At 42.1% G+C, this 27,984-nt stretch overlaps 1 protein-coding gene across 6 annotated transcripts in view; it reads left to right on the plus strand.

The window, feature by feature from the left end:
* Positions 1-25,453, plus strand: part of Arhgap24 (Rho GTPase activating protein 24) — a 365,808-nt gene extending 340,355 nt beyond the window's left edge. For all 6 annotated transcript variants that reach the window (XM_050155789.1, XM_050155788.1, XM_050155792.1 and 3 more), the window contains 5 exons: positions 9,576-9,708; positions 12,310-12,383; positions 14,312-14,433; positions 19,802-20,867; positions 24,619-25,453. In XM_050155789.1, coding sequence (XP_050011746.1) covers positions 9,576-9,708; positions 12,310-12,383; positions 14,312-14,433; positions 19,802-20,867; positions 24,619-24,862 — 1,639 coding nt within the window. In that variant the 3' untranslated portion in view covers positions 24,863-25,453. The remainder of the gene's footprint in view (positions 1-9,575; positions 9,709-12,309; positions 12,384-14,311; positions 14,434-19,801; positions 20,868-24,618) is intronic.
* Positions 25,454-27,984: the final 2,531 nt, after the last annotated feature.

A 27,984-nucleotide genomic window follows, 5' to 3' on the forward strand; every position in this document is an offset into this window, starting at 1 on the left:
TATAAGTGTCTTGATCAGAGGTAAGAATAATATATTATACAATCTGAAAGAATAACTTTGCATAGGTATACAAATAATGTAAACAAAAATAACAAATATAATTTGAACTTGTATCAATATATAAAAACTATACCAATGTAAATTATCCATAAATAGTAGTTCATAAGTATTCACTCTATTACACACTATTATGATCCCCCTTTTCTTTTTTAACCTACATAGTTTCCACCCCAACCCTCTACCTGATACAAGTAATAATCAACAACCCCTAAATGGTGTTCCCAACCCTGATGACAAACTTTTTTGGGAGAGGGGCATCGTCCTCTAGAATTGCTTCCAGATGTCATGGGGGTGATGTTCTCTTTATGGGATCCTGCAAAAGTAAAGTGATGGTTAAGTTTCAAGGTTACTTTCTAGTAAAATTGCAAACAACCTCTGAAAAGCCTGTAGGTTTTTTAAGTTCTTATTTGGAGTTCTGCCAGCATGTCATGAGTCTGTCACTGACTGCCTTTTGTAAAGTCTGGCTCTCCTGTCCAGTGTTCTGCTCTAATGCCCTCACTGAGGATTCCAAGGTGTGAAGTCTGTCTAGTAAAGATAATGTCTCATCCTTGAAACATAATTTTTATAGCATGCATATTACTTTCCTGGAGAGACATTCTGCCAGTCACTCTATCATACCCATTTGACAGAGTTCAGTTAATACATTCAACAGTGTGAATTCTCTCAGACAATGTCTCAGCACCCTCTGTCACTGACTGGGATTTGTTTGTCAAATTGGCTGTATCCTTCTCCAGAGTGTTGAATTTTCCTTTTAGTAGATTACTATCAGTCTGTAAAGACTGTACCATTTCTAAAAGTACCTCATTTGACTGGGTTTTGTTAGTCAAATTGTTTGTATCCTTTTCCAGAGTTTTAAATTTTCCTTCTAATTGATCATTGTCAGTCTGAAAAGACTGTATTATTTTTTTTAAAGTGCCTTATTCTTTGCCCTATTATTAAACCATGTTTTTAAGAAGAAAATTTGGAGAACAAAACTAATCCCCAGAATCAAATATAAGATACAAGAGGGAAATCATATAAATCTTGCATGACATTATATATAGTATAGGTAAAAAAGCTAGTGAATCTATGAATTGTTAAATTTTTCATCACTTTTCCTTTTAAATTATAAATTTACAATTTATATTTTTTTTATTTTAAATCTTACCTGTGGTTGAGTTAGCTGGAATAGGTGCAATAACCATTATCTGCCAATAGGTGTCGCTGTGTGCTTGTAGTCACATGGATGGTTTAAATCTGAATTTAGCATCAAATACTGAAAGAGATGCTTAAATTAAAAACACTTATTTAGTGTAAATCACAGATTGTGTGCTCCCCAAAATGTCTCTGACTGTTTTTCCTGCAGTGGTGGTGGTGGTGATGGGCGCAAGTTCCTCAGCCATTGCCCACGGTGGCCGTGGCGGCACTAGGTGTGAGCTCCTCTTTTCTGCCTCTACTTCCTGCATCTCTCCACCCGCCTTTGACCCAGAAGTCATCCAGTAGTGGCTACTTATGGCTAGGAATTCTATACCCAAAATGAATGACATGGAGCCTGACCACTGTTGGTCAGAGTCACTGTACACTCTAGCCTCACATTGGGTGCCAACCATAGAAATTAGCTCTATTGGGGAAATAACTAGGCTAGCTAAAGGATAGAACAATTATATTTTTATTTATTATAAGGGTAAAACTCATGAAACAGGAACGAGAAGTCCAAGCTCAGCTGTGCCCCACGGGAATCACACAGAGAGAGTGAGCACCTGGTTGGTGCCCCAGGTTTTCTCTGGCTGCAGAAAGCCACACCTTAACTGGGATTTGGCTAACAAGCTTTCCCCATCAATAAGAGCTTTAATCTCTCAGCAGTTGAAAACAGCAAACAAACACATAGCTGTCATAGTTTCCAAGCATTCTTGTTCTCATCTTGCTCCTTAGGAATGAAAACAAACCAGCGTCACATTTTGTATTAAACTCCCCTACCACTTAAAAGCAAGGAGAATAAGGGAGGTGTAAAATCCAATTAGGAAATCTTTTGTTGTTTGCAAAGCTCTCCAGATGGTGTCAGCTGTCAGGGTGCATTTTGGAAGGGCCGGGAGGTAAGGTCAAGAGTTTGGCAGGGCCGGGGTCACCACCCTACCACTAGCTGCTCAGCGGTGACAAAGCTGTGGACTCACAACACTGCTCAAGACAGGGCAAAGGTTGTCTGCAACTGAGGACATAATTCCTTCTGTCCAAGGGGCCCGCAAAGCAGCAAGTGTCCTGGGTACTCCAGCCATCTACTCATATTCTGTGTTCACAATTCCGTCACCCTTCCTTCTTGTCTCCCATTCATTCTCAAAAATAATTGTTAAATAAAAAAATAACAGTCTATACCTCAGCAGAGTTGTTTTTTTTTTAATTATGAAATTAGAAGAACAGTGCTGAATCCTCTGGAAAGCATTAGAGAACTCTTGGCTTTATTGATCTGAGTTCTAACATGGCATCTTCAAAGCAGAGAGCCCTACAGATGGGAACGCAGCTCCCAGGTGTCATTTTGCATGAGAATAATTTGCAGGTAAATAATTAGATCCACTCTTCTAATCTAAACATTAGGAGGTGCCTAGTAGTCTGTGCTTTAAATGCATCTTCAGGTGGTTTGCTTTTTAGCTGTGTAGTCCTGAAACTGTAACTTGGTAAGTGCTACCTGGAAGCCAGGCTGCAGCTGTGTGCGCATGTGCGGGGATGTCTTAGATAAGTGTCTCGGTTGGTCTAGAAGAAGCTGGGGAAATAACATCGTCAGGAACTGTATACTGTTTCTGACTGGGTGTGAAAGATTAGTTATTTCATGAAGTGCAGAGCTGATGTGAAAAACACAGAATTACCCATCCTCTGGAGGCCTGGATTTTGGGGATAGCATGAAAGGGCCATTTATGTACATGTTTGCTTTAACTCAGTGAAGATTCAAACACTGCAGTTCAAGCAAAACCCACAGTTAGGAAGCTTTTGCATCCTAGTGTGACCCAGACATCTAAGGATGGGCTTGGATGGGAGAAGTAGATTAGGCAGCTGCACCTGGAGGGCAGATGGCTAAGGAAATGTGCTGGAGTCCCACATCGGAAGGGTTGAGGAGGAAAGAACTCCCTGGTAGCTGGCCTAAGGCAAGCCGCGGTTGTGTAGATGGGAGACTGACTGCCTGTCTCACTGCTGAATAGCACCAGCTCTCTGAGTCCAGACAGACCAGCCCTCTACGTCTACCTGCTTAGCTATGGTAACTCTTAGCATTCCCATCTCTCGTGCCGTTTTATGTCATACGGTGGGGTACAAGGGTGTGGCAAGATTTTATTAGCATCAACTCTAGGAATTTCTAAACATTCGCTATTTTCATACCATGATGATTTTAGGGTTTATTCTCTTTTTAATTTTGAATTATGTGTATATCTGTCGTGTGTATGCAGATGCCTGGGGAAGCCAGAAAAGGGCATGGGAACCCTGGAGATGGATTTCCAAACAGTTGTTTGCTGCCCAATATGGGCACTGGGAGCCAAATATATGTCCTATGGAAGAGCAGCAAGTGCTTCTAACCACTGAGCCAGACCAGCCCCACCAACACTATACCCATATAACATATCTACTGAGAATAATGTTACTTTTCTTTAAATGTTATGGATTTTATACAAACTTTTTGAGTGGGTATTTTTGTATCTTTGTTTTGTTTTTGTTTTTCATTGTAACACAGTGCCACTTGCAAGGATGCGAAGTTGGCGCACTGACAACAGAATCCTGTCACCAAACCAGCCCCGGCTCTAGCTGCTTTAAAGACTTAACCCCCATGCGTATCTGTTTAGTTGATAAATAAAGAGATGGGGAAGGACGGCGGTGTGAATCTTCCTCTTTGATATGATCAAGAGGAAAGAGAACAACAAAAACTATTGCTCTTCAAGGCAAGCGGATGTCAGTGACTTTTCCCGTGACAGGTGGCATTACTTGGAAAAGCCCACACCCTGGGGAAACGATCAGGTCACTGCAGTTCAAACATTGCTCCCATCACACAGGGGTTCCATGAATCCCTCTTAGCATATGCCATGATGTCGTTCTCTGCCTCACAACCACTATCCAGGAGAATTAAATCAGAGCAAGCTGTGATTCTGCCTAGTCCCGGACTTTGCTGGAGGTGAAAGTGTCTTCATTTCTGTGGAGAACTCAGTGGTTGCACCTGTGGAGGTGTGCATTTAAAGACTTTAACTAGATTCAGGTTCCACTGCCAAAGGCAGCACCATTTTTGACAGGTAATTAAAAAATAAATTTAAAAAAAGACAAGCTTTTACAAATAGAAGTTTGATGTGGTGCTAGGATGGACTTCTCTGCATCTTGATCAAGAGCTCTGCTACAGCAGGGCAGTTTAGAGCCACCTGCTGCTTACTGTTGCTGCTGGGTGTCTTCAGTCTCACGCATGTCCCTGCCTAACAGCTGATGGCAATTATTGTTTCTTAATTTCAAGGGAGCCATAGGTTCTTTTGTTGCGCTTCTTGCAGATACGTTCACAGTACCTCTAATGCCAACTTGTGACTGCACTGGAAGCTCACTGTGTTGGGTTAAACTGAGGGGTTGATTATATTGTGTTCTGCACACAGTATCTAGACTGAAAAATTCCCTTGTCTAATTTTGAGGCTTAAACCTTACAAGGTTTTGTCTGTGTAGAACTTGACTTGTAATTATGCTGGCACTTGAATATATGAGTGTGTGTGCACATGTGTGTGCGCATGTGTGTGTGTGAGAGAGAGAGAGGAATGAAACACTGGAGTTAGAGGCTGAGCAAGAAGGGATTCCTTTAGGATCCTATGTCTCTGTTCAAATGACTAAGAGTTCCATATTGTGCATAGAATATATACAGCACAAAGAGTTTCCAGGCAGTCTAGGGAGTATTCTGGAAATTACATGCCTGCCACATCAGGTAGAGAGTACAGAGAATATTATGAAGAAGGACACAAGGAGGCGTCATGAAGAAAAATCCTTGGTGTTGTCCAGTTGGGGATAGAAGCCCACAGAGAACAAAAGGGCCCGTGTGACTGGCTTCTGCTCTTTCTAGCAAGCAGCAAGAGGCAGTGTGCACCCACATTCAGGAACTACCCAGCAAGCCAATGACCCTGGGGTGAATGGACGTTGAACCACAAGAATATGCCATTAGTTCAGGCACAGAAAGCCTCAGGGAACGCTCCATTAAGTACTTCACGCAGTGAGCTCAGATTGAGGCGTGAGGCCCACGTAGGACATGTGGGAATGGACGCATGTGCCAATCGGTCCAGAAGGCCGTCATGTAGCTTCTCCAACCCTAGTCACTACTTCACCGGGGTCTGCATCATCTGGGCATAGTGGATATGATAGCCCATCTTCATTTCTGCATGAGTTTTACCAGAGGAACTCGGGCCTGTGCTATGACACATGGGCAGGAAGTTTGATCCTGTCTCTGAGGTAGCTCAGCTCTGAGTGACTAACCATGGAGACCTTGTGTCTGTGAGGTGTCCTGTTCAAGCTCTCAGGAGTCAGGTTGTCACAGGACCTCCCCACTGGCCTGCAGTGAAGGCTGCGTGTGTACAGGTTGTCACTGTTGCCACTCAGGGGTTTTATTCTCTATGGTTCATAGATTTTCCTGTGGCAAGTCATCTCACTTTGCTTTTGGGGATGCTGAGATAGATATCTGGATATGCTGCAAATGGACAAACAATATTGGTATTTAATTGGTTTTACAAGTGAAAGTAAATGTTCACTGGGAGGAGCAGTAGATTTCCATTGAGAGAGCAGAGGCTGGAGAGTGAGGGTTGCTTTTTTTTTTTTTAATGGAGAGATTCCAGAGAAGCCCCAACTTCCTGCTGCTGTACCCTGGTAGCAGTGGCCAGCGTGACTGAGAGCCCCCTGAGGTAAATCACAGCAAATCGTGCTGGAACCTCTCCACAGCTGACTGTATTCTTCTATTCAGAGGCAGAGGGGGATGGCCAAGCCAAGGATGCTAGAAAAACGCAGAAGCCTCTGGTTCTACAAAGTGTCTGAGATCTAATAAGCTCACAAAACAGCTGCACAGTTTAAGATTTAGGCTTTAAGCAAAAAACTTTAACAACCTATTACCAACTGAATGAAGGAAAACTATTCTTGGTCATTTTCGTCTTAATCATTTCTGTATAATTAGAGCTCTGCCTATGTGTTGTAATGCTAGACAATTTATTGTCATCTCACACAGAGAAGGAATCCCATACCGTTCCACTGTGTTTCACCCCCTAGCTTTCAGGCTCTGGCCCTACACAACCTGTTGGGGGAACCGCCTTGCAGCCCTTTAGACTTTGCAGGCTGTCTCCTGAATCTCACTTTGCACTTGCGCCACCTACTGTCCAAACATTCTCAATGACGCTACTTAGAGAAAGTTGAAAAACTGTATTTAAAATCACTATTTCCAGCTCCATGCATTTACTTTAGCATTTCATAATTTCATACTTATTAACAGCTGAAAGATATTCAGTTGTGAAAATAGACCACAATTTTCTCATTCATTTATCAGCTGAACATCCAGGCCATTTCCATTTCCTGGCTATTGTGAGTAGAGCCGCTGTGGACCCGGGTGAGCAGCTGTCTCTGCAGTAGAATGTAGAGTCCTCTGAGTACACACCCAAGAGTGGTCTAGCTGGGTCATGCGGCAGGTCTGTCTCTGGAGTCATGAAGATGCTGCAGGCGATTTTCATGGCTGCCCCAGCCACACTCCCATAGGAGTGAAGAAGTGTTCTTTCCCCAGCCTCCTTACCACCGTGTGTGTGTGTGTGTGTGTGTGTGTGTGTGTGTGTGTGTGTGTGTGTGTGTGATCTTAGCCACTCTGACTCGGGTATCTGCTATGCCTTCTGGACTGCATGTGATGAGCAGGCTAGAATAATGCCTTTCCCTTAAACGCTGATGTCTTGGACATAACACAATATGGAGTAGGCAGGCAGTAAATTCAGGATGAGATCACCCTCTTGAAATAATCTGTACTGCCAGGAGCAGACATGTCTCATGTCGAGAAAAACCTAAGTTATTTAAACAAGTGTTTGAAGATTACTTATCTATCTTAAATATACCTCTGTGTTACCTTGAAAACCTAAGTAACATGACGATAAGTTTGATAGATATGGGTGACTATTAGCCTGTGTTTCTATATGATCTTCAATAGCTTTTAAGTACTAAAACTTCATATTGCATAATTAAGCAAGATGTATAGGGATGAGCTGTGTAGGTAATACCTAAAGCAAAAGTAAAAAGAGATGTTGCAGTTTAAGGGCAATAACCTTAAATTTGTAGCAATATACAAAAATCCTTAAATAATAATAGAAACATATACACAGGGTAGCAAAATTAACTTTAAATTTGTATTATTATACCAAAATCCATGCCAATGAAAACACCTGAGATTACTAGTTGTCTTTTTATCCTATATTTCTATAATCCCAAAAATATAGTGAATATTCATAACCTACTAAATAACTAAAGACCATTTATGCCCCCCAACTCCTGGGAATGTGAATGTCATGTTCTCCAAACTGCCTCCTGCTGTTAGTTGGGTACTGGCAATATTTGAGGAACCCTGAGAAAATTTAGAATTAAGCTCAAGTCCTGACTGGGGTATTTTGTGAGGCTGGTCCTTCTCGGCCAGCAACCACACAACCTTGAAGCTGTTGTGGATGTTGGGTCACCTGGGCCATTATTCCCATCTGAGACCTTTCAGAAGGTCTTGCTCAAGCAAACCACATTAGCCTGGAAGGAATTCGTAGCTTCTCATCTTCTGTGGGAACAAAAGCAGAACTGCTTCTCCAAAGCAATGTGTCTTGTAAGTTCTGCTTTATAAGTATATTTTTAACTTCTGTTTTAAAGTTAAGTCATTTAAAAAAATATTTAGGTTGGTCCACTTTATAAGTCTCTATTTCAGTCCCATGTCTCCCAGGTGCTGTCTCTTGCCCATCAGCTATCAAAAAAATTCAAAATCAACACAATGAAATATAGAATCCAGACTCCCTGTGTATTATCCATCTCTACATGGATTTTTCCTTTTATATTATTTTTTACCATCTCTTTAAAGATTTTGTTCTTCTTTTAAACTATTTATTTATTTATATACATGCCTAGACCCATTTCCTTTCTTTCTTAAGCCTACACACTTTGTAAAATGCGTTGTGCCCTGTTTAGGGGTTTTCCCAGCTAGACTGCTTGTACTGCGTATCTTTTAGCCCTTTTTGTCTGCGTGAGCAAAAGCTAAATCTGCCATGCAGTATGCTGTGGGTCTGGAGATGGCCCCATGTACTATGGCAGGAACCCACCAATGCTGTGCTCAGGTCCACATGCAAGTGCGTCTCTGTACCCTGCCCACATGAGAGACACAACTAGGAAGCTGGTTTTGGCTCCATTTATGTCTTCTAAACCCCCTTTTATAGCTTTCTCAGGACCTATGGAAATTCAAGAGTCTCACAGTGGTATGCCATTTGTAATAGAAGGCTTCTTTCCTGCCTACCAGTTCCTGAATAACCACTCAAAGATTTAATATTTATTGTAAATGTTTGCCCGATAACTAACTTTTAACTTGCTAGCTTTTAACATTAAGTTAACCCAATTCTACTTACCTAAGTATTGCCATGTGGCCGTGGTGTTATCAGTCTGCTGACATGTTGTTCCTTGAGCAGCTGCACGATGTCTCCCAGACTCCACTGTTCTCCTGTATCTCTGCTTGGATTTCCTGCCTGGCTTTATCCTGCCTTGCCATAGGCCAAAGCAACTTTATTTATCAACCAATGAGAGCAACACATATTCACAGTGTACAGAAATACCATCCCACACTTGTCTTCACTGTCAACGTCTTCATGAATTCACAAGAAAGGGAGACATGAACCACAAAAAATGTAAATTAATGTTCTTGCAGATTATCCTGACACTCTGGGTATTTAGCCAAGGGTAAATTGTGAAAGTTACGTAAAGGTAACATTAAATGTTCCTAGCACTGTGCTTCTCGGGGCTATAAGAACCCATACGTATTTTATAATACTAGACAAGGAATTATGCAAAATCAGTCCTGCTCAAAATAAGCATGCTAAGTTTCAGATATCAGAAACCACATATCTGTGTCTTCCCCAAAATAAGTTCAACCTTTTGAAGATGAAGTGAGAAGCCAGAAATAATGTATGCATTCACACTTACACAGACTTGATGGAGGCTTTGTAAATCGTGTCTTACTTCACTTACAAGCTGATCTATTCTTACTATTTTCCAAAGTTGGTTCTTTTATTTATTGTTAGCTACATGTTAAAAAGGAATGATTGACCTTTTAAATGTTTTCAAGACAGCCTGGAGACTTGGTATCCCTCAGTGTCCCTCTTCTGCCACCTGTGGTGACCTCTACTGGCCATTGTGGAAACCCATACCCCCTGCAAACTGGATCAGCTGATTCAATGGCAAACTTTGACCCAATTTTCTTATAAATACATTTGACAAAAAAAAAAAAAATAGAATCATGTGAATCTGTGCCAAAGAGTGTCTCCAAACTTCTGTCTCCGCAGCAACACGGACGTCCATACTGTGGCATCCCTGCTAAAACTGTACCTCCGAGAACTTCCCGAACCCGTCATTCCTTATGCAAAGTACGAAGACTTTTTGTCATGTGCCACACTGCTCAGCAAGGAGGAGGAAGCAGTAAGTCCAAGTTGCTTCTGCATAAACGTGTGTTTGAGATGTTGGTGACACTTTTGTCTTCAGTTTGAGAGTTTCCTCCCCCACCCCACCCCCACTCCAATCCTTGAATTGTTTTACCTTGTGCTATGTGATGACATCACATCGAGATCACCATGTGCAGGCAAATACCCAGTTTGACCCTTTTTGATTAAGAGAATACGGATGGATAGGTGAAATCACTGCCCTATGATCCCCTAGTGGCTGATGGCAGTGCTGCCTTGGGCCTCCAGGTCCAGGAGAGGGCTGACACCTGTTTCTTAGTGCTGTGTTGTTAGTATTATCTTCCCCCCCAAAAAATGGCATAAAAATGTCCTGTGTACCAAATGGTGGCTCTACTTGTTTTGTTAAAAACCGTTTTTTTGTGTGTGATATTATTTGTTCACTATAAATCAACCATTGAAATTATGTGTTTCAGTATCTTTTAGGATGTTCTCCAAGCTGTTCAAGCATGACCAAAATCCAATATTAGAATATGTAGTGTTTTTATTATCCCAAAATAGTCCTCAGTCCTTATTTTCCCATTTCTCTTCCCCTGTCCTTGTAGCTGCTTCCCTTATAGACTTACCTCCTCCAGACAGTTCATCTCACTGTTCGGTGTCTTGTCTGTCTTGTGACTTCTTCCTTATGTTCCTGAATTCAGTTATGCTGTGCCACCCATCAGTATTTCATTTCTTATAATTCCAAATTATATTCCATTCCCATCCATTCATCAGTAAGGAACACTCCTTTTACTTCCGATATTTGGTTATTGAATAATGTCTCCATGAATGCCCGCGTTCCCACCAAGTTTGCACTGACACGTTTTACACGTGTTTTACTTATGTACCCAAGAGGTGGGATTTTGGGACGACTCAAACTTTGCCTTAAGAGGCCATGGGATTTTCTAACCTTATCAGCAAATAGTGCCATTCCCAGCTTCTCTACCTGTCTGCCATCAGGAGCTGACACTTAGCGTAGACTCTCCCACATGACAAGTGGTAGATTCCTGAGGATGAGTAATGCCTTTTTATCTAATCTAAGGGCTTGGCTCCAGCATTCCCTGAGGATGCCTAAGCCTGTGATATTTGTGAAAGTGTATATTATTTGTATAGCCTATGCACTAATTTCTGTATATTTGAAGTCAGTCCTATATATGTATAAAGCCTAGTACAATAAAGGGGTTCTAAACATAATGATTTGAGGGCTATTTAGGAAACATCTTCCCACATTCAATACAGAAGTAATACTTTTAATTTACACTTGGTTGAATCTTCAGGTATGGAAAGCAACCATATTTGTCTATTGTTGTTGAACTGTAAATACAGTTTAGATACAAATATTCATATATGATTTGAAAACAGTTCACCCATTCCATGTGTTATCTCTTCACCTTCCAGATGCTGTATTTTATCAAAGCTTTGTATCAGAAGTTTTTTTTTTAACAGTTTCAATGAAATCTGATTTACCCATGTTTATTGCTTTCTTTTGTTTCCTGGCCAAGCAGCTTTTGTTTAATGGACGATCATAGGATTTAGCACATGCTTTTTTTAGCTCTTGCTTCAGTTCTCACACTGAGAGCTGCAATCCTTCAGGAGTCCATTCTTGTCTATGGGGTGAGGGTAACTTTACTCTTCTGCCCATAACATTCAATAGTCTCAACACTGTTGAAAAACGTGTTCTCTCTACCAGTGGCTGTCTTGGCATTCACAGCCAGAGTTGCTGCCTCTTTACATAAACACTCGTATTTTGTGTGTTGCATAGCATTGTCTGGAGCTTCTTTTGTACCAAAAGAGAATACTTAAGTTGCTGAAACAGAGGCCATCTGTCTTGTGAAACCTAAAATGCATACCACTTCACCGTGTAATGAAAGAATAAATCAGATCCCATTATCAACTGACCTCTCTGTGGCCTTTGTATGTTAGAGGAACCCTACAATCATCAAAACCACAGAAATTCATCCTTTGTGGAAAATCCCTTGAATCAGTCTTCCCAATGCCCTAGCCCCAACTATATAATGTCGACATGTCCTAGACGCGGTCCACGCAGAGAGGCGCTAGGGTCTGGCTGGGCATGTCTGACTGTGCATGGCAGCCACTACCTCAATGCTGTTTATTTTTTGCAGTTAACTTTATTGCAAATACAGCTGTCTTCTGTTTACAAGCCAACTGCAAAGAGTGTTTTATGTTTAAAATAGCCTCACTTTCAAACTATTTCCGCAACGGTGACCTCCTGTTGCACACCTGCCCTGGGGGAGGTGGCTCTAGGCGGTTGGCTTATTGCACAGAGACAGCACGGCATCTCTGAATGATAGTCTATTGTAACATTGTCTTTGACTGACACCTCATCACATGATATGTGACTTTATTTATAGGGGTATTTAAAATACCTGTGCGTCTTTGGAAATATTTCTAAGCTGTTCATTGTGACGGGAACGTTTTCATGGCAGGATCATTTACTGACTATATTTTAAAAAATTAATAACAGCAGCCACAAAGCCTGTCTGGCTATTTCCTATCTGCTTGAATCTCAAGACTAACACACGGAAAGATGACATGCATTCGCTCTCTTCTCGTTTGCGCTCAGGGCATTAAGGAATTAATGAAGCAAGTGAAGAGTTTGCCAGTGGTTAACTACAACCTCCTGAAGTATATCTGCAGGTAAGAGCTTTCCTAAACACGAAGCTAAGCCAGACAGCATCATATTTAATTTGGCGGTAATTTACTTGTCGCAATGAATAAAGCAACATGAGAATCCATGTTAGTCTCACAGCAAGTTAATAAATTTGACAGAGATATTGCTAAGAGTTCCTGAGCACTAAAATTTGTTTGATTTTATAATTTGATGATTTTAAGATAGCTCTTACCGCCACACATTGAAGCCGTATTGATCTGAGCCTTCATCAAAGTCATTTGTGTCTCGCGCTCCAAAGAGCAACATGTGGGCCGTAGGATGAAGAAGCCGGCTTGGGAATGCAGTCTGTCATGGATTATTTTCTTCTACATCTTTATGTAGTTTCCCTATGTTTCCCGAGTAAAAGGAGGAAATGAAAACAGATACTTCACACAGTTACCATGAGACTCAGGGTACTCGGCACTGTGGCCTTCACAGACAATGTAAGTAGGTAGGCGTTCCCAGACCTCCATCAGATCTTTCTAGCGATTGCTGACTTTAGAAACAAGTAGGGCTTCCAATGTTACACCTTCCAAAAGCAAGAAAATGTTTTAACCAACACGTATTTAAAAACTCAGAATGCTTTCATTCACCAGTTTTTCATTCATCCAGGTTATTGCGTTAGGCAAGAGAAGTTTGCCTCCTCCTCAAGAAAATAAGCTTATTTGAATCTATTGCAAGTCTCTACACAAAAGTACTTCTCTTGAGGCATATTTTTTTAAACTTTATTTTTTAAATTTTTATATGTGTGTGTGAGACCATCATCTATGTATATACCAAGTGATAGCAGAAGCCAGAAGGTGGATTGCCTGGGTCTGGAATAGCTGTGAGCCACACAATGTGGGTGCTGGAAACAGAAACAGAATGGTTTTCCTACTAAAACTGCCCGAGGATGGGCTATTTTGGTGCTCTTTATCCTTTAACACACAGTAAATTGAGATATATGTATTTGTAATTTTTCATCAATAAAATTGACATTTTAGTTCCAAAAAATATTTGCACTTACATTTTAATAGATCTTAACTGGAGCTCACAAATTCCCCATGACAATAGTGGTTCCTCCTCTGTGGAACCAGGGATTTTACTAGATGATCTCCTGTGCTGGTCTCTCACTGAATGTGTGCATCGTTAGTAATATCCAAGACATTAGACACAGGCTAGTTGTGTGTTTTTATTACTGAAACAAAACACCTAAGCAAATCAACTTTCAAGAATCAATGGTTGGGGCTGATTCATTGCGGTTTCAGAGTATCAGAGGTTCAGTTCATTGGTGATCTGTCTCATCACTTAGATCTTGTGGTGAAGCAGGAGAACTAGGAAGGAACATGGGACAAAAAGCCATCTGTTCAGTGACCAGGGCTGTTTTACAGCTTCACGTATCTTTCATTGGTGCCATGTGCTGCCTTGTTTATTGCATTTCAAGATTGAAGCTTTACTACCTTTCGTCTTCTTGCCTCTCTCTCTCTCTCTCTCTCTCTCTCTCTCTCTCTCTCTCTCTCTTTCACTCTCTCTCTCCATTGTTGTCCATGAGAAGCTGATTCTCCATATCTCCCTCAAGGATACCTCCTTGATGACTGGAACCTCCCTCTAGACCCCATCTTTGATGGTTCCCCCCATTTCCAAACACTGTCAAAAAGCCTTTAACACATGAACCCTTGAGGGACATTCACGTAAACCACAACAGAAGGGAACGCGTGTAATTGACGCTCAAAATCCATAATAACATCCAAACGCACTTAATTAACAGTGCAGATGAAACTGCACCAAGCCGGAGAAGTTCTTCGATACAGTGCCAAACCTTGATGTCTCAGCATTTGTAATGTCTGTGCACTGCAGTGAGAGGTGTTTGAATCCCCACTTGATTCCACGGAGACACTGAATCTCACTGTTTCAATGGTACTCCTGCCTCCACCAGGTTCCTGGACGAAGTGCAGTCCTATTCGGGAATTAACAAGATGAGCGCCCAGAACTTGGCAACGGTCTTTGGCCCGAACATCCTGCGCCCAAAGGTGGAAGATCCTCTGACCATAATGGAGGGTAAGTGAGTGATGGCCTTGTGCCCTCACCAGGAAAGAACCAAGTGGTTGGCCTTGGTTGGCGTGAACCTAGTCTTCTTTCAACGAACTAAGAGAATGAGTGAGACCGCACTTTCTCAATGCTTTGTCTTTGAATGTAAAGTATTTTCTTTTGAGAAGAGAGTTTTCTTCATATTACTCGAACTAAAATTGTAAAATAATTCCACAACAGCACCCCGTTACAAATGAACGTGCACAGATTAGCTGATCACCTGAAAATTCGGAGACAGAGCTAGGGCAGGTGCTCACTTTGCATCCAGTGCAACGGTCAGGTTACTTTTAGTTAATAAGTGTTTATTTGTTTGAAGAGATTCAATGATTTCAAATGGTAAACAAATTTGACTTTTTATATGGCAATGCTGTTTACATGTTGGTTGAAACCTAAAGGAATTATTACTATTCCAATTACAAAGCTTTCCACAGTTTTCATTAATAGTCTACCTCTAGTTCTAGCAACTTTAAAGAATAGATGATTTTTCTTTTTTACCTGTGAGTACTGCTATCATTGTTTTCTAAAAATGACTGGATTGAACATCTCTGAGTTTAATATGCAACTTAGAAGAGAAGATAACTTGCTTTAGTTTCACTCAGAGTTTATTTGGTCTCAAAGAAAGTATGTTGCTCTTCCTTTCTTGCAAGTCCTAAGATTTTTATTCTGCATTTTGAGTATGACAGACAAAGTCACCAAGTATGTACCCATCACCTTTTCTCACTTAGCTGCACTTTTCTGATATTGAGGGAAATGTAAGTTAGCATCATAGTTTGGGTAAAAGATAATCCAAAAAACTTAATTACCATCTAAAGAATTTAATAGACACAAGGATGCTTTCTGTCTGGCCACACAGATAAAACGGACATAATATCACATAATAAAATAGAAAGAGATGAATGTGAAAGTCTTGTAGGCAGAGGAAAAATTGACCATGGTGGGAGGGGGATTAGGAAAGGTACTGATAGGAACAACCAGAATGGATTATATACATATCTGAAAAGGTCAAGGAACATATTTAATAAAAATTAGAATAAGAGAAAAGGTAATCATGTATAAAGTCATATCTATATACTGAAATACTATGAACAACAAATTGAAGTTCAGATTCCTGGACACCGAAGGCTGCTGTGGTAGCTGCTCTACTTGGCATCCTAGAGTCACTGAGGAAGGAGTCTCAGTGAAAGACCGTGTAATCAGACAGTCCTGTGGGCATACGTCCATGGGAAACTCTCTGGGTTACCACGATGGGTGGGGAAGATCCAGACTGAATGCGGACACCGTTCCCTTGCGTGGGGCCCAGAGAAAGCTGGCGGAACACTACGCATGCATGCCTCATCTCTCTGCTCTTGACTGCGGACATGACGTGACCTTTTGTGGCTCCTGCTTAATTTCTTGATATGATGGACTATATCCTAGAATTGTGAACCTAGAAAAGTCCCCCTTTCCCCTAAGTTGTGATTTGTTGGGGTGTTTTTAACACAGCAACAGAAATGAAACTGAACAGCTGTGTAATTGTATTTGTATATTAATTTCTAGCAAAAGTAAAACTCTAGCCATCGAAATCACAGTAGTGATGACCATGAGCAGGAGATGTGGGTAAAAGGTTGACAGCAAAAGGGCACAGGGGAAATTAACCATATTATAACTAGGTAATTTTTCCAGGGCTATGTACACTTGCCATAACTCATTGCATATCCTCAGACATAGAAAATGACAGCTATATACATATTTGCTACAAACATATAATTTGAAGTTATAGTGTATAAAATACTGCCTATGTATTTTTACAGGAAAATTAGATTCTTAGCCAATGCTTATAAAGCAAACTGCTTGGATATGGCTTTTTAATTTAACCTGCACAGAATGATATGAGCCATGAGGGAATTGCTGGATTGGACAGCTCAGTGTGATTCCAGAGTTAGCCTGGACTCTGCATAAGAGGCTGGTGATTACAACTGCTTAGACCTCATTACTGGGACTGGATTCTCTGCACCAGCATTCTAAGGAAGTAAACGACAGCCAGGAATGGAAGAAAGGAAGCAGCGCTAGCTCATGCGGTAGCAGGCGCACATCATCATCACCAGTTACAGAATTGAAAGTCCCTTTGCGGGAGACTATTGCCATTGCTCATCCCCGAGACTAGGTAGCAGAAAATGTCCTGACACACAAGAAAGAATATTCTCAATCTGTGGGGCCTTGACACTCACTCTGCCTTGTGATGGCACACTTTATCTTGGATGCTCGCAAGCTCATCTTGAAAACACGGGAAATTTGTTGTCCGGTTAATTAAATGTCGCCCAGAATCCATAACTATCATAAAAAGCAGCGAAGCTTCAAATGCTATTATTCCAGGGATGGAAGAAAGGGTTCATTTTCCCCCAGTATTAGGCAAAGCCATTTGTAACGGAAGCTGTCAATCTTCAAAGCTCTGCCTGTCACACAAACAAGAAGTGTCACGTTCTTGCTTTCAGTGATGAGAGGGCTGAGGACCACTTTAAACATCCCTGTTCTATTTTTATCCATATGTATGCATGTCATTATGTCTTCATGTATGCACACACAGCTTCTGCAGGCTCCTTCAGAGGCTAGAAAAGGCTGTCACCTCCCTAGAGCTGCAGTTACAGGCGGTTATGAGCCACCACACGTGGGCACTGGGAATAGACCTCACTGCTGAGCTGTCTCCCCAGCCCAGACCATGGAAATTTCTTTGAAATTTTTGTATTAGGCTCACTGTGTTGAAAATGTGACTAAAGAAGCAAAGCTTACTGGGAAAGAGAAGATGAATGGACCCACAAAGCGTTTCCATTGTCTTGCTTTTCCACATGCAACGCTGTTATAATTGCTGGTGATTCAGTAAAACTTGCCTTTCGCTTCCTTGTTAAAATTGGCCTAGGTTTTAGTGATTGTCACCCCATTTTTAAATCTGAGCATGGAAGTGTGTGACAACAGATGCAGAATTTGGAACCAAAAGACTGGGTATTAAACTTTACCTTGTCGTTATTCATCTGTGACCTTAAGCAAAGATGTTAACCTTTCCTGACCTCGATTGCCTCATCTGAAAAAAAAAAAGTGCTGTATTCTGTCTCCTGGGCTTTTCTTGTGTGAGACGTTTGGAGTGTCCCCACCAAGTGCAGCGTCTCTCAGACACAGAGGAATCATCTAGGAGCAGTGTGAAGATGCAAATTCAGACGCAGGTGTGTCCAGGCAGGTCCTGAACCGGTGAAGCTTCCAGATGACAGTACTGTTTCTAGACTTTCTTGCTGTCCTATGAAACCTACATAAACACACAGCATCTTACCTCCCACCCAGTGACTATTACTTTGAAATATGACTTTTAACAAGAAATGTATATAATGTTTATGAACCGTAAATATTGGTCTAACAGCTATCCTGCCACACTGTAAATAATAAATTTTGAATTTTGAATCATCATAGAAAGAGTATGCAGAACATGGATGAGAGTGACATTTTTCCTATTTAGACTGAATTTAAGTGTTTGGGTGGCATGGTGCTTTAAGGGAAAGGGCAGCTATGTCCTGCATTTGGCTGCTGCTCCCAGTTAGCCCGGTTAGCTGACTTAAAGCATCTCTAGTAACTACAGTGTTGGCACTTCCTCGGAGTCAGCTATTTTTCCCAGTGAATCAGTGGTACTTTGTACTCTGACTGTTTCTTTTTGTTGTTGTTGAGAACTGAGCATGTTTATTAACATGTTGGGACCTTGCATGTGATTCTCCTTCCACGTTGCTTTTATGTTACTGTTCATCGTCTTAATAACAATTTTGTAAGTCCATCCTTTTCATTACATGGAACTTTTACATCTGTATATTGTGTACTCAGTTGTCAGTGAGTGAGTAGGGATTTGCTTAAGTGCCTGGAGCCAATAAAATTCTTCACGTCTATCAAGAGGTTCTGTACACCTGCTGAGCCAAGTCAGCACTCAGCTGGGCAGGCAGGCCACAAGTTCAGTCAGCCTACAGTTTCTGTTTGTGCTTCAAGGTCAGCCAGAGGTGAGAGCTTGCAGGCTCCTTCCTTCTTTCCAGAGCCTGAAAGTAAGGGAGACTGTTGCTGTCTAAAGTCTTGGCAACACGGTTTCATTCCCAGGGTTGTCCTTTACCATCTGGATTGGTACAGTGTTTTCTGTCTTACCTCTTACTCATTGATTCAGATGGAAACAATGGTTTTGAGATGCTTTATGTAATTAATTGGAAAAAAGGCTTTTGTTTTTTTCCCTAAAGCAAGCTTCTAATTGGATGTCATAAGTCATCACTGAACGGAGTCTTCAGGAGGAAAACTAGACTTCAGATGATGGCAGCTCTCCAGAACAGAGCTTTGGGCTTCCTCCTGATACAGTTCTTTTGCCCTGGCTGCCGGACCGTTGGTTGTCACGGGGCGTGTGTGCTTTTAATTTTAAGTTACGATGATGGGTACCAATATCATGATATTCCAAGCAACTCAAACGGCGTGGAGACACTGCTTTATCAAGGTTTCTCCACAATGCTTACATCTTTAAGTTAATTCCCAGAATTCTGGAAAGGTTGATTCTGAAAATGCTACTAGTGTTTATATGGAAAAGAGGATTTTTAGGGGTCCTTACTCTACCATTCTAGCCAATGTCCCTTAGCCCTAAATCTTTTTAACTTCATTGGCTTATTGTAGTAAAAAGATAGACCATGTACACACCATAGTCCATTTAAGGCTCTACCCAAATACAATACTAAAGCAACTGTGATGGTTTAGATTAACATGACCTCTTCTTAAGCATTTAATGCTGGAAATATTAAACTTTCAATAAGTGTTGTATATAAAATAAAGTCCTGGCTCTAAAACATACTACTCTGACTTCAAGGCCAGAAGTCTGACCTCTGTTAGTTTGGTGACCTAGTCAAGATAATTAATCTTGCCGGGCGGTGGTGGCGCACGCCTTTAATCCCAGCACTCGGGAGGCAGAGGCAGGCGGATCTCTGTGAGTTCGAGACCAGCCTGGTCTACAAGAGCTAGTTCCAGGACAGGCTCCAAAACCGCAGAGAAACCCTGTCTCGAAAAACCAAAAAAAAAAAAAAAAAAAGATAATTAATCTTTAAAATAATGTAATAGTGATTATATGTGTGTATATGCATATATACATACATACATATATACATGTTTTTACAGTTCATGGGACAGACTAGATGCTCAAGAAACTAGTTTGTATCGCTAATATATAATCATGAGTATAAGTTCTTATTGGTAATAGTCATAGTAAATTTCTTCTAAATATCTCTCCTCAAGAGTCCAATTCAAAATGGAAACACATCAAAACCACCTCACTCACTCTTTTTTATTTTCTCTGTAATTGCAGGCACCGTGGTGGTCCAGCAGTTAATGTCAGTGATGATTAGTAAACATGACCGTCTCTTCCCCAAGGACACAGAGCCTCAAGATGGACTGAGCAGCAACAACAATGACGGTCATAAGAAAGCCACTGTGGGTCAGTTGCAGAACAAGGAAAATAACAACACCAAGGAGAGCCCCGGCAGACGGTGCTCTTGGGACAAGTCTGAGTCCCCCAAGAGAAACAGCATGGACAATGGATCCCCCACAGCTCTGTCAGGCAGCAAAACCAACAGCCCAAGGAACAGTATTCACAAGCTGGATAGCTCCAGGAGCCCCCCTCTCACGGTCAAAAAGAACCCAGCCTTCAATAAGGGTAGCGGGATAGTCACCAACGGGTCGTTCAGCAGCAGTAATGCAGAAGGTGTCGAGAAAATCCAAACCACCCCTAATGGGAGTTTACAAGCCAGAAGGACCTCTTCCCTGAAGAGCTCTGGTACCAAAATGGGCACCCACAGTGTACAGAATGGAACGGTCCGCCTGGGTGTTTTGAACACGGACACCGTAGGGAACCCCTTGAATGGTCGCAGCATGAGTTGGTTGCCCAACGGCTACGTGACCCTGCGTGACAACAAGCAGAAGGAGCAGGCTGCGGAGTCAGGCCAGCACAACAGGCTCTCCACCTACGACAACGTTCACCAGCAGTTCTCCTTGATGAACCTCGATGACAAGCAGAGCGTGGGCAGTGCCACGTGGTCCACCTCGTCCTGTGAGATCTCCCTCCCCGAGAACTCCAACTCCTGCCGCTCCTCCACCACCACCTGCCCGGAGCAAGACTTTTACGGTGCGAACTTTGAGGACCCTGTTTTAGACGGACCCCCGCAGGATGACCTTGCCCATCCTGGGGACTACGAGAACAAAAGTGACCGCAGGAGTGTGGGTGGTCGAAGTAGCCGTGCCACCAGCAGCAGCGACAACAGTGAGACCTTTGTCGGCAACAACACCAGCAACCACAGTGCACTTCACAGTTTGGTGTCCAGCCTGAAACAGGAGATGACCAAGCAGAAGATCGAGTATGAGTCCAGGATAAAAAGGTGAGGAAACTCAGAAATCATTAGCAGTGTGACCAGAGAGTGGCGACAGCTTCCCACGGCGGCGCTGAGTCGTCCGGAAGCAAGCATGCTTCACCCGGGAGATCTGATTCAGGCCTTGTGTTCGGAACGCTGGGGAAGTTAGGCAGCATCTACCTCAGATCAAAAGCACAGAAGAAGTCACTGGGCCTTGTTTCTGGGATAAAACAAGGTCCTCTTGAATGATTAATGAATATCCCTGTCTGTGGTAAAGGGCCCTGAGGGACAGACAACAGCCGGCTGTTTTCATTGGTAAGACAAGCAAAGAAACAGAGTAAAACCGGAAGCTGGGTAAAACGTTAGGATGAAATTTCAAAAGCAAAGAAAAGTTTTATTTCCATTTCTCAACCATTTACTTCTGAGACAGTATTTTTAGCTCCCAGCCATCTCAGACGGGGAAAAATCTGGTGAGCTTGGAGAGACGACTGGTCCAAGGTGACCCAGGATGTGCAGGGCTTATTTTCCAGTCCCTTCTCTGACACTGGAATGTGTGGAGACCCAGAGCAGACACGTTCTGTCGACTAGCTTGGGGAAATGTGGTCCAAGCGAGGTGCAAGCTATAAGATTATGAGAGCAGGGTTATGTTAAAATCTATTTCACAGCAACTTATGCTCCCTGCTTATGACCCAGGCGCACGGTTTGCTTAGCAGATTGCTTGGGGAAGCAGCCTGGGTGAATTAAGGGCCAGTAGCTGTGTTCTATGTCCACTATACTCCTGAGAGTCAGCGCTCCATCTAGACTGGATCGCAGAACTCACAGACAAACCCTTAGCTAGAGACCTGAAGCTCACCCAACCCTGCCACGGTCACGGGATTAGAAATAGTTTAAGCTTGTGCTCCTTTAGCTCACTGTATAGCAGCAAGTGCTGAATTATGGGGTAAGGAGAAGCAGTGCTGAGGTTCAGGGCACCACAAGGCATGGCTGACCCAGGTTCGAGCCAAGTTTATTGGAGAACCTCTTCATGAATAGCTTGCTGGGGTCGTTAATAACTTGACTCTATGAACTGCCTTGATAACTGCAAACCCCACATTTAGTTATGAAATTACATGATGTGAAATATGTATATATCTTCAGTACAGAGATGATAGGTGAATGGATGATATACACAGTTGTCTTTAACATATTGTAATGAGTTTCCCATCTAATGGTTAATTGCAAAACAAAAAATAGCATACTTTCATAAGCTATGGATAATTAAATATAAATTAAAATACTGCTTAGGAGCCTGGAAAATTACTTCCCTTGCCAAAGTCTTTCTGTGAGCTTCCTTGAAAGAAAATGAGCCTTTGTGTGTTTCTCCATGGCGCTATAATACCAGGTGGTATTTAAAAAGATTGCCGTCTTCTGAGGGATCTTCATTCCTAGGACCGGGATAGATGTGTGCCACAAGATCTGTAGTGCTTTTCAGATAGTTTCACAAATAGCAGAACTTTTAAAGAGCGTGTCATTTCAGTGCCCATGCCTCTAAGCTTTCTCTCCCCCTGCCAAGCCAAGGGAGAGGTCAGGGGAGGTTGTCACACACCCAGCACATGGGATATGCAAGGATTGGTATTCTCATTACTTTCCTACCATTGCTGTGCATTCTACACTTTCTTCACATTCTCCTAACTCCACCTCATCAATACTATGGATGGTTAGAGAGAGAGAGATGGAAGAATGAGTGGTGGAGTATTTCCCTTTGTCTACCAATGAGATGTATTGTTTAATCTACTCCCCCCATCTATCTTGACTTTTGCTTTTTGTATGATTTTTCCTAATTATTAGCCCATGGATACTCTGTGTTTCTCGAGTCTAATTTCTAGTAATGTAATTCTCTTTTTTAATGATCCAAGTCTGCCACCCGTAGAAATTCTTGAGGAGATTTTGTTTTTAATTCCCTAACTTGCAAAGAGAACTCATGACTCAAGATCTCAGTTGAATCTACTAGCACTTTTTGGCTTCTCTCATACCAGAGTCTCCATCTCTCACCAGCTGAAGAAGAGAAGGGTCTCTCCTCTCAGGCTTCAGTGTAGGGTAACACTATTGTGTTACTTACTATCCTATGTTACATTTATTCCTGAGCCCCGGCATCTGAAAATACTATTATTTTAACTTTAACCTTGGCAAAGCACTCATAAAATGTTTCTAAAATTATCCAACACTTTTATGTGTTTGTGTTGAGGCAGTTCCTTATTATTTTATTATTTTCTGCTTAGTCCTTTGGTCTCTGGATGTTTTGCACAAAGGCCTCTGACATACGAGTGTGTTAATACATTTTCCGCATGGGTTATTTCACTTGGTATTTAAGCTTCAGCTTTTCCTAACACATTTAAAAATAGTTTTAGAGACTAGAGAGAGAGCTTGCATTGTATGGTAATCCTGCGTGACAGGCTGCACGCTTCCAACCCCTTAAGTGAAAATTTGATTGTGTGTTGCAAATAGTCTTCTTAGCTATTGCACACTAAAAAAGGTTTTTTTTTTGTTTGTTTGTTTGTTTTTGTTTTTGGATTCAAGTTATTCATAAAGGGATGCTAGCTTCATGTTTGATTTAATTCTCTGCTTATCTGACCAAATGTACAGATAACATGTAGGCTTGTCTTTTTCAAAACAGAAAAATAATTGAAATTTCATTTTTTATGTTACTATTAAGGTAATCTGCTTTTTAGGTTCTAATGGTCTGACAAACTTGAATGAAGCCCCATGACCCTGTAGCTCGGAAAAGGAAAATTGTGCAAGTTAGCTGGTAGCAGATATATGCCATCAAGAACCAAATCCCAATACTCTTTTTAAAATCATAAATACACAAACACAAGAGAAATAGTCTCTTATAAAGAAACTACTTTAAATTCTATACTTACTGAAAGGACAGTTACAAAGATGCACAGTATCAACGGCCTGTAAGAGAGTAACAATGTGTCAGAACAGCTGACATCAGGGATAAGAGCTCAGTGGACAGCACCGTGACTAGAAAGCAGAAAGTCGGATGTTTATTCAGCTCCAGCCAATGCTACCTTTCGGCCAACCATGCAGGTTTCCTTTGGTTTGGTTTGGCTGATTGTTTGATTTTGTTTTTTGACACGGGGTTTCTCTGTGTAGCAGCTGTAGATGCTTGGAACTTGATTTGTAGACCAGGCTTGCCTCAAACTCACAGAGATCTGCTTACCTGTGCTTCCCAAGTGCTGGGATGAAAGGTGTGTCCTACCATGCCTGGCTATGTTGTGCGTTCCTATTGGTCCTTTCATATAGCAGGACCACACCCTCTTGAAACTCTATTCTCATCAGAAGATGTAACCTGATGATGATATTGCTGAAACACTTTCCCTAGAAAGGTGCGTGATTATCTTCCTTCCTTCCCACCTCCATCACACTTCCCTATCCGTTCAGTAAAGCCAACTTGCAGCAGTGTGCAGGGGGCTGCCCCGCCTCTGTCCCTTCTGTGCTCTGTGCTTGAGTCTCCAGCTTGTCTTTGCTGACTCTACTCATTCACCATGAAGTGACAAGGAAACACTTCCCAGAGATGTCCTAGAGACTCATGATGATGACAATAAATCACAGTAGCAAATAGTAAATCAATAGCACCGAGAAAACCTTATTAGACATGGCTTTGATGCTTTGACAGGGCTCATTTTGATTTTGTAAATGCTGTAGACAGTTTAGAAAACAGATCTCGTTTGCTCTCACCTTTCGGAGATAGAGAATTCATTTGTCTCTTGTTTCCCCTTCCCACGCTCTACAGCTTAGAACAGCGGAACCTGACTTTGGAAACAGAAATGCTGAGTCTCCACGATGAACTGGATCAAGAAAGGAAGAAGTTCACCATGATAGAGATCAAGATGAGAAACGCCGAGCGAGCCAAAGAGGATGCAGAGAAACGGAACGACATGCTCCAGAAGGAAATGGAGCAGTTCTTCTCCACGTTTGGAGACCTGACAGTGGAACCCAGGAGAAGCGAGAGAGGAAACACAATATGGATCCAGTGAGCCTTTCTCGGCTGTCCTGGAGCACTCCAGGGAGAACTCTGGGAACTTGGGGGCAAACAGTATGGGGGAACAGGGTGGGTTCAGGTGGCTGGTCTGTGTAGAGCTTCATCTGGTGAGGAAATCTCATTTACAGACATCACTATCCATATCTACAGTGTGTACCAAAGTTCTATCACGCTCCATAATGCTACTGTCAAGTGTTACAACTGGATATGTGTATAGAAAGTAGTTTCTAAAATGTCAATTAATAGTAAGAAGCATATCTCAATGATTATTTTATTGCAGGTCCCGTATTTAAATGTTGAATCAATATGTTGCTGCAATTTAGCTTGCATTCAAGCTTCACCCCTTGCACTTAACATAAGCTATTTTTGGCATCGTGTTATCATCCGCTTATTTTATAGATCAATATTTTTATTTCCCTTTTTTGCTGAGGAAATGGAGATAAGAGGAAATATAAATATATAAATATATATAAGATGAGTTATTAAAGTCAGAGAACACTTTGTGGCTGTGCTGTTTGTGCCAATAGACCTTGCCATGACCAAAAAGAGAGATATAAGAAAGTTTTATAAAATACAGTAGAATCACTATGTACCTGTCAATCATTCTTTAAATTCTTCAGTGTGGCCTGGCGGGTGGTGGGGGGTGGCGGTCAGTGAGTATGAAGTTTTCCCGTGTAAGCATGAAGACCTGAATTCTGATATACAACAACCACATAAAGATTCATATGTAGCCTCCCACACCTATGTAACTCCAGAACTGGGAGTAGAGGAAGCTAGAGCTTGCTGGACACCAACCCTGTGGTGGGAGCCTTTTCTTAGGGGGACATATCACGAAAGTCCACGTAGGGAAATGACACCAGACCAAAGTAATAATTCTACCAAAATGCAACTCGGTGAGCCAGGTAACTGGGGTTACTTATGGGGGTTTAATTGAGGGATCACTTACAGGAGCACAGACAACAAAAAACGCTACATCACTGAGAAGCCCACCCTGGGCTGAACAACAGCTCAAGAAAGACACGTCATGAATGACAGCTCATGCCATGTATCCCTGGAGCTCCCTGCCCAGCACCCGAGCAGCTCAACAGGCTGGAGGGGCTCTCTCCTATTGTACAATTTTGGAACTGGAGGGGCCTTATGAACCTGAGTTCTAGGGACATTCTGAAACTTGTGAATTATTTACTCCCTGAGTCTCAGTGAGACTCCCTCCAGGACTGAGTTTCATGGCTATGCAGCGCTAGTCTACCTGAAAAGCAGCAAGCTCCAGCTTCCCTGAGAGATGCTGTCTCCGCGGAATAGGGCAGAATATGATGAAGAATCCCCTGACACTCTCCTCTGGCCTCTACCTAGGTGGATGCTCAAACTTCACACACACACACACACACACACACACACACACACACACACACACACCACTATTTAGCACTGCTGTTTCATTTGTGTGCTGATCTGGCACAAGGGCACAGAAGCTCTGTTGGGAAGTCCCCCTCCAGCTGAGCTGAGTGAGCACAGATAGGAAGCTCTCATGCAGGATGCACTGTACGGGGAAGGAATGGTAAGGAACTGCTTTCATCTGTTGTGCGTTTCTTGCCCTTAGGAAGTAACTCTGTATTGCCATAATTCTTGCCGGCTGCTGGGGGATTTCTTCACAGCTTTAGAAAGCTGGGAACTGCTGCATGGTCACCGTTACCCCCACAGGATTCCATCCCCCTCCTCAGACGTGCCAGCACATGCATGATCTGCCTGTCTTGATCAGGCTACTAGAATGCATGTCATTTTGTGACATCTTTCTCTCACTCCGGCTGTTGTTTGGGATTTTTCTCTGCACCACAACTGACAAAGGAGTCTCCAGCAAGATGGTATGGAAAGGGACCAGGAGGAACAGGGGAGCAATGGGAAAGAAACAATGTATTTTTCTATTCTTACAATGCCATTTTCCCTAACAAAAACATTTTCATTATTAATAATTTTAAATATTAAAGTGTAAAGGTACACCTTGGACAAATATGTGACTATTAGCAAGATCAACTTTCTAGAAAAATCCAGAGCTCTTTGAGGTTACTGTTTTAGGAAAACAGTTTTTTTTTTTGTTTTGTTTTGTTTTTTGCATTTCAGTAAAGCAAGCAAAGGAAAGTTAGTGAGAGGGTGGGAACCATGCACTAGAATTAAGTGTCACAGGGACGTGACTGTAAGATGCACACTGTTAAAGTGTGTGGAATTTACATTTTTTGGAAATGGCATGTTTGTGTACTTCAGGGAATACATTTTATCACTTCATACATTTTATCAGGTGACATCACTTTATCACTCCAGTTTTTATCAATCTCCCCACTGAGCAAGTTCGTGTGGTCATTTGGATTCAATCAATATTTCTCTAGCACAAACTGTTCTTGTCTTCTATCTTTTGCCTTTCGTTTTTCTACATCCGCAACAAGAGTGGTTCATCCAGGGATCCCTTAAGAAACTCAGAGTCAGGTTAAGCAAATTCCAGCTCAGAACCTCCCGCTATACTTTGGAAACTCTCTCCAGCTTGTGTCTCAGTTCCAAAAGGCCCCAAGCACATCCAGTGAGCTACACAATGAGTAAAACACCAAGGTCAGGCTAGCGAATGGTCTGGGTTCAACATGTTGGCAGTTTGCCAGCCATTGCTGACTTTTCCATGCATGATTTGCTGACTCTGTAGAGTTGGAATAATAAAATAGCCGTGCTCTGTGATGTGGTCACAGGCTGACCCTATGACTGGTGGACGGGGAGGACTCTATAAACGCTAGCTGAGTTGTCCAACTCCACCTTGTTCTGCTCTTCGATTGGCTTTCCCGCTGCACTAGTCCTGTGCGCCTCTTCTCGGCAGACCTAATCTGACGGAAACACGCTGCTCTCCAGTGCCTGTCTGGCGTCTCCACTCTGCTGCCTCCATTGTTTCCAGGCTGCCTTACAAAACTATCTTCTGACCCTAGTTTGCCTTGGCTAAAGGCACGTGATAATTTTCACTAGTGTAGGATTTGACCAAGAGGTCATGTTTATCTCCTATGAACTGAACCCAAAGAAAAACATATAGGCATCCTCCTGGATATTAACCTTCATCAGGCGATGAAAGGAGACAGAGACAGAGACCCA

The sequence above is a fragment of the Alexandromys fortis genome, unplaced genomic scaffold (genome assembly GCF_014885135.2).
Source record: "Alexandromys fortis isolate MF-2015 unplaced genomic scaffold, M_Fortis_MF-2015_v1.1 scaffold_87, whole genome shotgun sequence".
NCBI classification, from domain to species: domain Eukaryota; kingdom Metazoa; phylum Chordata; class Mammalia; order Rodentia; family Cricetidae; genus Alexandromys; species Alexandromys fortis.